Genomic DNA, 13,684 nt, shown 5'->3' on the forward strand with positions numbered 1-13,684 from the left:
CAGTGTAACTAAGAAAAACTATATATTTTTCCAAAATTTCTGTTATTCTGCTTTTGCACATCTTTACCATAATGTGACTAATTTATGTCCCTGGGATCTATGAACAGACCATACAAAGGATGGCTTTTATTCAGCAAAATAATTATGAAATTATTACACAATTAACAGATTTGATAACATGAAAGGAGTGCATTTGTTCAACAACTGTGAAGGAAACATTTTCAAAGGAAAGATAACTGAAAGGCAGAATTTCTTGCTGGAATTGAGAGTCAAGGTAATATGAATTCTAATTCTTGATCTGCCTGGTGATTTATTCAGTTCGGCAACTTGCATTGCCCCCTACAGTACTGTACGATTAGTTTCTGAAAATTCTCTTTTTTTTCCTAGTAAAAATCAGAAGGTAGAATACATTCATGTGTACTACACCAAATGTCTCATACCTTCACATTTTCTGCTTTTCTGCTGGCATGCAGAAGGTCCTCAAAGGTTTTTTTTTTAGTTTCTCGCTTTATTAATATGCAGTGAATATGATAACAAAAACAGTACTAGAACATTTATTGTTTTAATGGCTGTCTACCCAACTGACTTTTATCCAATGGTTATCCACTCACAAGCTACAAATGTGATATTAGAATTTAAATGTCAAATATTCATTCTCTCTGTTTTCCCCTACTAATTCTGCGTCCTTTATTTGAAAAATAATCTTCCCCATCATCACCCTATACCCTGCAAATATACTCTTAGCTAGAGTATGGTCTCTTACTGACAATCACTTCTATCCTGAGATGTTGTTACTGACAATAAAGCACCACATCTCCTTGCTACCTTGCAGCACAAAAAAAAAGGTGAAAAGTTTCAAAAAGAATTTCAAAATATGACCATTGGTGCCTAGAATACCTCAACTTATTTAAATTTCTACAGCACTTATGATCTGTGTGATAAAATTTAACATTCTGTATCATCTTATACAATCCCATCGTAGTTTCGTATTTTGTTTTGCTTCTTTTTATGGCTAGGGTCTTATGTGTCTTGAAGACTGGAATTTCACACATTTTCAAACAGTAATGAATACAGAGCAAATTGTTTAAAAGTATTTTTTCACTTGAAAACAGTGAAAGTATAGGTGATATAGTGAGGTTAAGGTTCTTTGCCATCTGCTAAGAATTATTTATTGAAAAAATTGTTTCTTAGAGAACCACCAGCATTTTTACTGTAAAGACTTTCAGAGTGAAGCACATAGAGACAATCTCTAAGATAACATCCATTTGATTAAAAAAAAAAAAAACCCAAACACCTTTATAAACAGAGCAAGGAACAGAGCTGGAGGACAGACAAGTCTGTCCTCCGATGTTTCCCCATGAAAGCAGCACTCTGTGCTAATGAGGAGCCATCACGCTGACAAAGGTTAGACTGCAGGAACACAGCATGTTTTGGACCAGAGACACAATTTCCACTTAACACATTATCTCTTGCTCCAACTACAATTACTTCTTAGCAGAGCTTCCAGAGAAATCCTTTTAAACTGTTGAGTCAGATCATGCTGGAAACCTGGTTCCCCACTATGCTCAGAACTGATGCTGGGGGAATGACAACAATCTCCAAGGCCCTACGAGGTCTGGTATCCTCTGCTGTGACCTCCTCCTCACTGCATCCAGTTACATTAGTTTCCTGTGTCCCTTCAGGCCATGGCACAACTGTTCCTGTGCCTGAGACAATTTATACCGTATTTCCACATGAACATCTGAAGTTTTAACTTTTAACATCTTAATGAGGCCTAACCAGACCGTCTTATCCAAAATCACCACTCCTACCCTAGTCTGTTATTTTCTATTACCTCACTGACTTGACTATATTATCTGTCTCCTCCTGCTAGTTCTGTATGCTTCAAGAGGGCAAAGGCTATGGTTTTCTCCTTCCCAACAACCTCGCTAGCTCCAAGCAGAGCCCTGGGTACTCTACAAGCATTTGCTGACTGAATTCTGAATACTGCTCAAGTACTTAACTTCTGACTCTAAGCAACTGAAAACAGATCACAATAGGGGACACTGGGATCCATCCTGGGTGTTATTCCAGAAGCGTCAATTTATTTTTCTTTCTTTTCAAGTTTTTATTTAAATGCTAGTTAGTTTACACTCCAATGTGGTTTTAGGTGTAGAATTCAGTGATTCATCACTTACATACAACACCCAGGGCCCATCATAACCAGTGCCCTCCTTAATCCCCATCACCCATTTAGCCACCCCCCACCTGCCTCCCCTCCAGCAACCCTCAGTTTTGTTCTCCATAGTTAAGAAGGGTTAATTTAAAATAGATTAGAAAGTCTGGAAAAGGATGTGGTGATCAAAACAGCAGCACGGCTTCCCTAAAGAAAGGCCATTATCCCCATTTCCTCAATACAAGAAAGCTGTAAATCAGGGAGAATGCTAAGAACTATGCTTTTAGCAATGAAGTATTTGGTACTGTCTGTACTGAATCAGGAGCTGAGTACAGTAATGTCAAGTCATCTACTCACTTTCTGTAATAACAAGAGTGCTGACTAATGGATCTACCTACATAAATTTGGAAAGAACTCTCTGAGAATACAATAAAAGGTTCCATCTTCAGTTCTACTCAGAGGTAGGTAAGGCAGATAATGGAGGACGGTAAAGATCCATATAAAATACACAACAATCAGGATCTAAAACAATATGATAATCTGGAATTATGAGATGAATCTGAGAAGATGAAATTTCCTAGGGATAGAGTCTTACCTAAGTCCTCAGTTACAGTGAATAATAGAGCTAAGGATTTTAGGTAACTATTAATTCAAGAGGGGTCAATAATATATGATTCACAAAAGAAAGCTCGAGGAACCCCCAGAATTAGGGAGGAAGAGGATCTGCCAAGGCCAAACCCATACATGGAACAGTGATCTTACCAAGAGCTTACTGACAAAATTAAGGCGGTCCTCATGGCCAAGGTTCTAACTATGTTATATAAAAAACAAGTGGCTAAAAACCTGGAATTGTTTAGGCAGAACATGAAAACCAATTTCTAAAATCCAAAGGTCTGTGTTATGATGAGGCATAATCTTTGCTTTGGTGAAGTAAGTGGACTTGCTCTGTGTACTCCAGAGAGCAGGGGGACCAGGAAATGGGTGAAATTTTTTTAACACAAAGCTGAGTCTGACAACATAGGAAATACAGTCTAATAGTCCTAGTCCTAGAGTAAGAACTGCATTTTTGAATGCACCCACGGGTTGGATGGGCACTTAACGTGGTTGCTGTGGAGTAGATTCAAGTATCACATGCATGTCTGAATTAAATGACTTGTAATAATACTTCTAAACTGAAGATTTTACAATTTTATCAATTCTAAGTGAATATTTGTAAACCAATACATTTATCATTTGATAGCAGTCATTGGTATAAATATTTTGATATAAAAGTATTTTGACTAATATAGATACAAATGCTACCATTGTAAGATGCTGATCTAATCTAACACGTGAAGGACAATTTATTAGTACATTTTATAAAACATCATGTAAGTGATGTTGAAAATATTTTCATTGAAAATAAGGCTCAGAAAGAATTACTTACCTGCATTGGACAAAAATTCAGATAGTCTGTAATAATTTCTAGCAAGAAATCAGGATTTAAGTTCTCAAAATACTGTATGCCAAGTGGTAAATCTTCTAATTGTGAAAAATGAGTGTCCAGAACATCATTTAACAAATTAAAAACTTCTTCTTGTCGTTTATTTTTCTTCATAGCAAGAACTGCATGTAAATAGATTAATTCCTAGAAATTAAGCAGTCGTCATTAATTATCCCATTCAGTTGTAAAGTCATTTATTTCCACTTAGATTTCAAATGTTTATGAAGTGCTATTTATGTGCATTATTTGTTCAAATTTCAGTATTAGCTTGGACAAACTTTTAGAATCTTATACAAGAATATTTAAAGTCTAATCCTGTGTGGAGGTAAATTAGTAAATGCAATTATATATTAAAATTAATGTACATTAACCCTAAAACCACTATTACTAAAATTAACAATCTCATATTTTATAAACAGTATTTAGGATCTACCATCTGATAAAATAAAACACTTTACCGCAGATTTTCCAATAGACTGCTGAATTTCCCTAAGGAATTCTAGCTGCTGGTCTGCATCCTGTAACTGCCCTTCAATTAACTGACATCGGATAAATCCTAAAACCAAACACAACAAAACAGTCCAAGTCCACAGCAATTCAGGCATGTACAACGTCAAGCTAACACAAACTTAATAAAAGATTTTCCCTCCATAATAAAGTATTAATAAATTATGAGAAAGTATTAGACATTAAAGCAATACTTCAGATTTAAAATAAAAGAAAATAAAAATGGGCAGCTCTGTACCCAAATAAAATCAGTTACTAAGAAATTCAGGATTTATAGGAACTACCTCAATAAAAATCTGTTCTCTCAAGATATTACTTAAGAAATAAAAAACTGCATTTTAAAGATTCCTGGTTTTTTTCTATTATGGATAATGGAGGACAGTTTAATTTTAGAAAACCACAACCTACATTTTTTTCTTCTTTCACAGCAGGTATTTAAGGGAATTAATGACTTGCATCTATCTGAGGAACATTTAGAAAGAGCGGGCCTACCAATTAGTGCAGGGACGCTAGTTTCATCAAGTGTCATGGCGGTCCTTATACCACTTCAGTGCCTCTTTAACATTTCCTTGTAAAATCATCTGGTAATCCAAGTTCTGTAGCAAATTCTGATTGCTGAGGGGTTAAACTAAAAGCTTTTTCTAGCAATGTCCTGAATTCTTTGAAGAATGAGTGACTTCGCCCACACTAAAAGAAAAAAGAATTTCAGACTATAAAAGCCAAACACTTCTACTCAGGTGAGAGAATTATTTTTCCTAAAGATACAAATTATTTGTACTTCACAGAAGTACAATTTAAAGAAGTAATTAATAAACAAAGAAAAATAAAACTTCATAGAAATAGAATAAAAAGATACAAAGTATTTGTACTTCACAGAAATAGAAAAAAAGTAATAATCAAAGAAAAATATGACTTCTCTATTTACCATCCAGACAGCAAGAGTTTATACCCAAGCAGAACTTAAAATCCTAATGAGCTATTTTAAACAATGGCTTCAAACATACTACAATGATGTTGCTGTACAAGAATACCTTTTAGAACTTTTTTTCAAAGTTTTTTAACTGTCTCATGATTGTTTAAGGATTGGCTTCCCCCTAAGTTGAGGTATGCCACCAGGTTAAATATTTTAAAAGATTACTCATTAGAATCTTGTGAAAAAAGGTTCAAAAAATATTTCAAGAATAGGCAACTCTGCTAAAGTAAGTATGCAATGTTCTAACATAATAACTTTTAAGAGAAAAATACTAAACTGCTTAAATTTTTGTAAGCTTATTTAAAAACTAATGAAAATAAATTATCTGGCAAATAAAGTAAATAAAAAAGGTAAATATCTTCCTTAACTCAAACTTTGTTAATAGCACAGATTTTTTCCCTTTAAATTTCACACAAATCTGACAATCTGTTTTTAAAAAAAGAATTGTTTCCTCATGTCATTTAATAATTACGATCCCTGATTTTTTTCTTTTAATTTTTTACCTAGTATTCACCTGCTTGTATATATCATTTTCCTTATTTTTTCCTAGTTTAATTAAGAAACCTTTTCAATTCTTTCAGTCCTTGTATTGATTTTGAGATCCTGCAGTATTTTCTATTCCATTCCTTATTATCTTCTTTATACTGGATGTTGTAATGAAAACATTTCTTTACTATTACATTAATATGGTAAGTGCTGTGAAATGTATAAGCCTGACGATTCACAGATCTGTACCCTCTGGTGCAATAATACTTTATATGTTAATAAAAAATTAAAAAAAAAAGACCCCAGCCATTTCCCACACCAAAATTGTCTCTTACCCATGTTAGAACTGTTTTCAAATACAAATGACGCTTGAATAACGCAGGGGTGAGGGTGCTGTCATCCACCGGCCTCCCCTGCCTCTCTCCCACACCACACAGTTGAAAATCTGCATATAATTTTTGACTTCCAAACACTTAACTATTAATAGCCTACTACTGACCACGCCTTCCTGATAACCTAAACACAGTCTATTAATGCATATTTTCTATGTTATATATTCTTACAATAAAGTTAGAGAAAAAGAAAATAATAAGGAAAATACAATACTGTATTGATTGAATACATCTGCAGTCAGTGACTCACACAGTTTCAAACCTGTGTTGTTCAAGAGTAAACTGCAGTTTCAAAAAAAACAAAGAATAACCCTAGTTATAGTTCGGGGGCGCCTGGGTGGCTCAATGCATTAAGGCTCTGCCTTCAGCTCAGGTCATGATCCCGGGGTCCTGGATCGAGCCCCACATCGAGAGCAGAGAGCCTGCTTCCTCCTCTCTCTCTGTCTGCCTCTTTGGCCAACTTGTGATCTCTGTCAAATAAATAAATCTTAAAAAAAAAAAAAAAATCCTATGCTCTGATTAATAAATGGCTTCCCACTTCCTTTGGAATTTCTCACTTCCCTATCCTTTCCCACCTCCATGAAATCATATCTCCCCTGAACTGCCTTTCTTACGAATGTATCACATATTTACACTTGTACGTTATTTTCATTCTAGGCCATATGCTCTTTGATGCCTCAATCTTTGTGACTTATTTAATATTCCTAGCCACAGATAATAGCTCTGCTGCACAGCAGGCACTCTTACAGTTCTGCTGAAGGCTACTGTGATCTTATAAAAAAGTTGAGGCATTCTGGGGTTCCATGGCATCCCAATGCATTCTCTAAGTTTTCCAGCTTGGTGGCAGCCTGAAACAAAAGTATCAGGATAATTTTAAAAATAAACTAAGAAAAAAAGAATACATGACATACTATACTAATAAAATCTACGTTGTGAAATGTATTAAAGGTTCTTTTAAAAAATCTCAAGAATTATGAATAAAGAACTGAGATTTAAAATGTGTTTTTTAGGGTCCCTGTTTGGCTCAGGCAGCATGTGACTCTTGATCTTGCGTCATGAGTTTGAGTCCCACATTGGGTATAGAAATTACTTAAATAAATAAATCTTTTAAAAAAATAAAATAAAATAAATCAAGTGTGTTTTTAAAATATCTGTTTTTGAATGGAAACCTCTTGGTGGGTAAAGATAACCCATAATATTCAATTAACGATATATGCCCAGCTCCCTCTCCAACAATTAGTTCATGACACACATGAGATATGTATAATAAAATTGTAAACATTAATATTATATGAGATCTGATTTTTGATTACCTATATAGTCTGGTTATATTTGAAATACTCTCTGGAATAGAAAAATTAACATGCTGTAAGTTATTTCAACGTTTGGAAAATTTACTGAAGAGCTACCCCTAGTAAAATTCCTCTGGTATTTACCAAAGAACTTACTAGTTGCTGTCACATTTAACAATCTAACCAGACTAAACACAATTCAAATCTACTCCTATATAATATACTATATAATACTATTTTATAATACTATTTGCTTCAGACTGGATTTTGGCATTCCATAACCTAGTACCTAATCAATGTGCTCATTACTACAGAAACATGAATCGTATTATAAGGTCCAATGGAATGTCATCCTGAGCCCATTTAAATTACATAAACTCAGCTAAACTCTAAAAAAAACTAAGGACTACATTTTGCATATATATTCTTCCTTACCTATCATCACCAGTGACATTAATCATGCAGGGGAGTTTTATGTAGGAAACCACATATAATGTTATTGATTCAAGGAGTTTTCAAGGTATTTTAACTATTTGATATTTTTGCTTTATAGTTGATTTAAGAAGCTCATCACTGTGTTAAAGTGTATTTCTAGAATTCAAGTAAAAATTATCATGGCATACATTCTGAAAGGGCTCTTCAAGGCTCTACCGTATGGGCATATGTGTATGTAATTATGCATTTTTTACTACAGGAAACTTAAATAGTACAATACAACTTACCTTCTCTATGTCCCCCTCCCTACACAAATAGTAAAGAGCCAGGATTCTTAGCGCTTCCACATTTTGACTATCTTGAAGCATTAACCTGCAAAGAAACATTTCACATAATGTTGAAATAGACTTAATATGCTTTCTTTTATCTGAGGGTCTGAAAAGACAGTTGGCTGGTCTGACTATTCCACTGTCTAAATAAAAATTTTAATTAGTAAAATAATATACCCTTTAAAAATTATCAACCTCATTATTTAAGCTAAAAAATAATCTCTGAATCTTAATCTTTAATATGTTTAAAAAAGATATGAATAGATTGTATCGGTCTCTTTAATTTAAAATCCTTTGGCAATCCTAAATAAAGTATTAACCATATCCAACAGTGTATTAAAAGAATAATGGATGGCTCAGTCGGTTAAGTGTCTGACTCTTGATTTCGGGTTGGGTCATGATCTCAGGGCAGTGAGACGGAGCCCCACATGGGGCTCTGTGTAGAATGCGGACCCTGTCTAAAATTCTCTCTCTCCCTCCTCCCAACACCCTCGCCCTCTCAAAAGAAAAAAAAGAAAAAGAAAAAAAGAAGAAGAAGAATTCACCTTGACCAGGAAGATTTATTACTGCAAGACTTTCAGGAATGAAAAGATGGGTTAAACATTTTAAAATATATTAATGTAATTCACAACATTAAAACAGATTCCTATGTGAAAAAACAAATAAAAAAAAATTATGGAAAAATACCGTATTAGTAAAAGAAACAATTCTCCTTTCCCAAAAAAACTTTGTAAAAAACATGCAAAAGCTATATAAATTCCTAAACTTTACTCAAGGACATTTGAAAAAGAAATTGAACAAATGGGGTAACCTACACACTAGGTTTCTTTTTTTTACTTATTTATTTATTTATTTGACAGAGAGAGAGATCCCAAGTAGGCAGAGAGGCAGGCAGAGAGAGAGAAGAGGAAGCAGGCTCCCTGCTGAGCAAAAAGCCCGATGCAGGACTTGATCCCAGGACCCTGAGATCATGACCTGAGCCGAAGGCAGTGGCCTAACCCACTGAGCCACCCAGGTGCCCCACACTAGGTTTCTTATCATGAATGGTATGGCATATTGAATTATTAGCCTCAATCTTCCCACCTTCCATTAATACAAGCTTTCTGCCATCAAAGTGAGCAGTTCCTCATATAAATGCTGACATGTACTTTACTGCTTCTTAGCTATGGATTTGGACATTTTCCTTATATTCGTCAATGGAATGTGAACAGGAGTGGCGGTGTACCACCCCCAAAGTTTTGGAGGCATTAAATATTGATGCCTGTTCCTCACGCATCTCTGCTATCTCCATGAGAAGAGTTTCCTCTGGAGAGCTGCTGCTCTCTGGCTTGAGTCCAGAGAACGACCCCTAGAGCTGACCAGAGACCAAACTGCCGTGAGGGGCCACACCCAGCCAGCTGGATTTAAAATTGGAAGCAGGACACTAGGCAAGCTTGGTCAAGGTCAGAGGATCCCTACCAAAGCGAGAAATGAGTGCTTATAGTCATATGCCCGGAGATCTGTAGTTGTTTGCTATGGTCCTTATACGCTCTAATAACACATGATAATACACACTTGGGTTAAAAAAGTTTTTCTTCCAAATAATCTATAGATTTAATGTAATTCAAACCAAAATCTTGTAAGGTTTCTTTCTTTTTTATTTTTTTAAACTTGGTAAGTTAATTCTGGCAGTCAATTGCAGAAGAAGAGCCAAGAAAACTATCGAAAAAGAAACATGATGAAGAACTTGGCCTAAAAAATATATAAAAAAAGGACCAGTCAGTATACAGGGGGAAAGACAGCTTTTACTATTAAAAAGACACTCGATCTCAACATAATTGAAGAAATGAAAATAAAAATAAGGTTTTATTCTACCAGATTCTACCATTTTTATTCTATCAGATTGTCAAAAATAAAACAAAAAAAATACTGCACTGGTAACAGCCAGAATTGGTTACGGATGGAGGAGGGGGCATCCAGTAGACTACTGATGGAAGCATAAATTAGTATAAATTCTTAGGAGAACAATTTGGTGGTATCTTCCAGAATTTCAAACATGCATATGTGAGGAAGAGATTACAATCTGTCCCCTCAAATCCATTCTCTCTTTATTTGCTTGGGAACACAGCTAGCTTACATTTTCCTGCCACCTTTGCCACAAGAGGTGGCCCTCTGGACACAAGGCAACGTATGCCTCTTCTAGACCTGGGCTTTTAAGAAAAGTGGAATGCCTCCTCCACCCTCTTTGCCTTTGTACCAGCTGGATACCAATGTCATGAGGTTTTAGGACAAGGCAGAGTTGCAAGACAGAAAGGGATTAGGTCCCTTAATGATGGTGTGGAGGAAGGTGGCCTGATCAGGATTTATACACACTCAAAATAGTTACATATCAGAAGAAAAATTCTATTATGTGTTTAGATCTATTCTTTTATAGGAGCTTAGCCTACCCTAACAAATAAGATTCCCTTTAACTCAGTAATCCCTCATCTGGGAAACCATCCTCCAGAAATATACTTTACATGTATAAATGGGTGTGTGTATGTGTGTGCGCGCGCCTAAACGTCTACCTACGGGAAAATATAAACTATCTGTATGTTTACTTTAAAGATGTTTTCATTGTTAAAAAAGAATTATGTGTATCTGTGTGAATGGATATAATAGAACATCCACAAAATACTAAGTTAAAGAAAAATCAAATGTATGGGTATCTGGTGGGCACAGTTGGTTAAGTGTCCAACTCTTGGTTTCAGCTCAGGTAGTGATCTCAGGGCTGTGAGACCAAGCCCTGCATGGGGCTCCATGCTCAGCACTGAGCCTGCTTGAGTTTCTCTCTCCCTCTCCCTCTGCCCTTCCCCACCCCTCCCCACCATGTGTGCGTACTCTCTCTCTCTCTAAAATAAATCTTTTTTTTTTTTTTAAAGATTTTATTTATTTATTTGACAGAGGTCACAAGTAGGCAGAGAGGCAGGCAGAGAGAGGGGAAGGGAAGCAGGCTTCCTGCCGAGCAGAGAGCCTAACGCAGGGCTCGATCCAGGACCCTGAGATCATGACCTAAGCTGAAGGCAGAAGCTTTAACCCACTGAGCCATCCAGGCGCCCCTAAAATAGATCTTTAAAAAAAAAAGAAAAATCAAGTTTAAAAACTATATAAAAAGTCTATTTTTTACACACATCCCCAAAAATATATTTTTATATATTATATTGATACTCCCTTTACCTCCTTACTCACACACAGTGCCTAGAAATCTAGAAAAATATAAATATCAAAGAGTTATTAATGTCCAAATTGTGGCCTTCAAATATCATTTCCCACTAAAAGAGTTAGACTGCATTACACAATGGCTAATACTTGTTTGGGGCAGTAAATACACAAAATGGCCCTAGTATTTCTTGCTCTATACCAAATAGCAAGGAAACAATCAAAGACTGCTAGGTTCATATGAAAAGGGCCTGAGAACTAACTTGAAGAGGCTACTAAGAGCCAAAGATGAGACAATTTGAGCAAGTATAATAACCAAAATGGTTAGAAACAGACAAATTTAATCTATGTGATATAAAAAATCCAAACTACTAATCAGTCACCTCTATAGGACGCCAGGGAATTTTTAACTTTTTTTTTGGTCTTTTGAAACCCAGAAATAAAAAGACTCAAGCATTTATCCAATTTTTCTTAAATGAATTATAACACCAGATAACCACAAGTTAAGTTAGAATCGTTTTTTTTTTTTCTTTTAATAGTACTCCAGCTAAGAAATAAAGAAAGAATGATATAACCACATTAATCCTACAGCACCCATGTATTGAGCACAAATTTCTGCTAATAGGGTGCCTGGGTGACTTAGTCAGTCAAGTGTCTAATTCTTGATTTTGGCTCAGGTCATAGTTTCAGGGTTATGAGATCGAGCCCCACACTGGCTGTTGGAGGCTGCTTAGGATTCTCTATCTCTGCCCTTCCCCCCACTACTCTTAAAAAATGATATATTCTGCTAAGACCACAAAAACACAAGTGAAGATTATGTCCCTTTGATGAAAGAGGACATCACCACTTACTAGTAATTGCAAAAAAAAGAGAAAATAAAAAATTGAACATGAATCTAACCAAGCCTCTATATCTAGTACCACATTTATAGGAAATTCAGAGGTTAGCCATAAGTTATACAGTATATAGCATGCAATAATAAAATTCTTATGGAAAACCTACAGGATAAAAGATGGGTTCTTTAACTTACACATCAAAAGAGGTGGGAGTAGTGGGAAGCAGGTGGAGGGAGAAAAAAGGAAAATCAGGAGAGGCAGAGGAAGAAAAGGAATCCTCCAATGACCTCACATGTCAGAAGAAAAATCCAAATCCTTAAGATGACCAAGACCTCCCACAACCTGGCTCCCCTGGCTCCATCCCTCTACTCTGACTTCGCTGCCCAGTCATTTTATCCCCTCCCACTCATTAAAAACATCACACAAACTTTTGCCTCAAGGTTTCTGCATTTGTTTTTCCTTCTTTCTGCAAAGTCTTCTTCGGTGGCATGGAAGCAAGCCTGGCTTGCTCCCTTAGTCCAAATGCCGGCTGCTCACTGCCATCCCATAAAATGGAACCCCTCCCCACACTCCCTATTTTACTTCCCAGCTTTATCTCTTCTCCATAACACTTATAACTCTCTAACATGCTACATAACTTCTTACTTGTTCTGCTTATTACATGGTTCCTCTCATTTGAAACTGAGCTTCACAAGGGCAGGGACATTTCCATTGAAGAGTGTCTTAGGACAGCTATTCAGACATTTATGTAAATCAATAAGTACAGTTTTTAAAAACAATGCAAAGTCAAGTTCTTCAATTCTATATTGTTTGAAAAAAAATCAAATTTAAAATATGATAGAAAAATACAGATTTTTTTTTTCTGGAAATTAGAACCAGGTCCAAAGGTACTTGCATTCTCTTTTTTTACTTAACCTCTGTGCTGTTTCAACAGTCTGGTCCCAATCCTGTAAGGCAAGTTGTAGTTTCATTTTCTTTACAAAAGCAGGAAGGAAACTTGGAAAGTTTACTATTATCTGGTTCACAGTATCCAGAGCACCTGAATAATTCTGGCGCATCTCAAGGCATTGTGCCTAATGGAAGAAAAAAAGTGACATAAAAAAACTGTGATCATTAATACTGAGGCTCTCACAACAGCTATCCTGGAAGAGGCAGAATACTACTATTTAACATTTTTCTATATTTTCGTTTTCTGACTTTTCTGTAAGGAACAGTTATTTAATAATGAGAAATACAAAACAAATTTTTAACAAATTTTAAAACATCACAGAACATTAAAAACTATTCTATGTAAATGGCTTTGTTATAAAACCCTATTTAAATAACTAGAATAGAAAAATTACTTTTTAGAATAAAATATTTCCAGGACATTTGCAAATAGCATTAAAATGAGGAGATTTTTATATCTTAAAAAAAAATACTTTCAGGCTAAAGAAGGTAAGACTTTAAAAAATAAGCAAAATAAAGTTCAAACAACTCCTTCTAGCTCAATATTTTCAATTCTAGGAAGTATCTTAAGGAAATAATTGAGTAAGACCACAAAACAATGTAGATTATATTTATGACACATTTATAATAGATATAATAGAAAAAAATAAACATAACCAAAATGTCCATGC

The 13,684-nt window shown here is 35.2% G+C and overlaps 1 protein-coding gene across 1 annotated transcript in view; it reads right to left on the reverse strand.

The window, feature by feature from the left end:
* TTC21B (tetratricopeptide repeat domain 21B) overlaps positions 1-13,684 on the reverse strand; it is an 81,732-nt gene that overhangs the window by 55,144 nt on the left and 12,904 nt on the right. Inside the window, 10 exon segments of the mRNA XM_032355836.1 lie at positions 3,582-3,782; positions 4,097-4,194; positions 4,638-4,680; positions 4,682-4,732; positions 4,734-4,832; positions 6,744-6,782; positions 6,784-6,807; positions 6,809-6,844; positions 8,011-8,095; positions 12,981-13,138. Of these exon segments, the coding sequence (XP_032211727.1) occupies positions 3,582-3,782; positions 4,097-4,194; positions 4,638-4,680; positions 4,682-4,732; positions 4,734-4,832; positions 6,744-6,782; positions 6,784-6,807; positions 6,809-6,844; positions 8,011-8,095; positions 12,981-13,138 (834 nt within the window).

The sequence above is a fragment of the Mustela erminea genome, chromosome 8 (assembly GCF_009829155.1).
Source record: "Mustela erminea isolate mMusErm1 chromosome 8, mMusErm1.Pri, whole genome shotgun sequence".
NCBI lineage: Eukaryota > Metazoa > Chordata > Mammalia > Carnivora > Mustelidae > Mustela > Mustela erminea.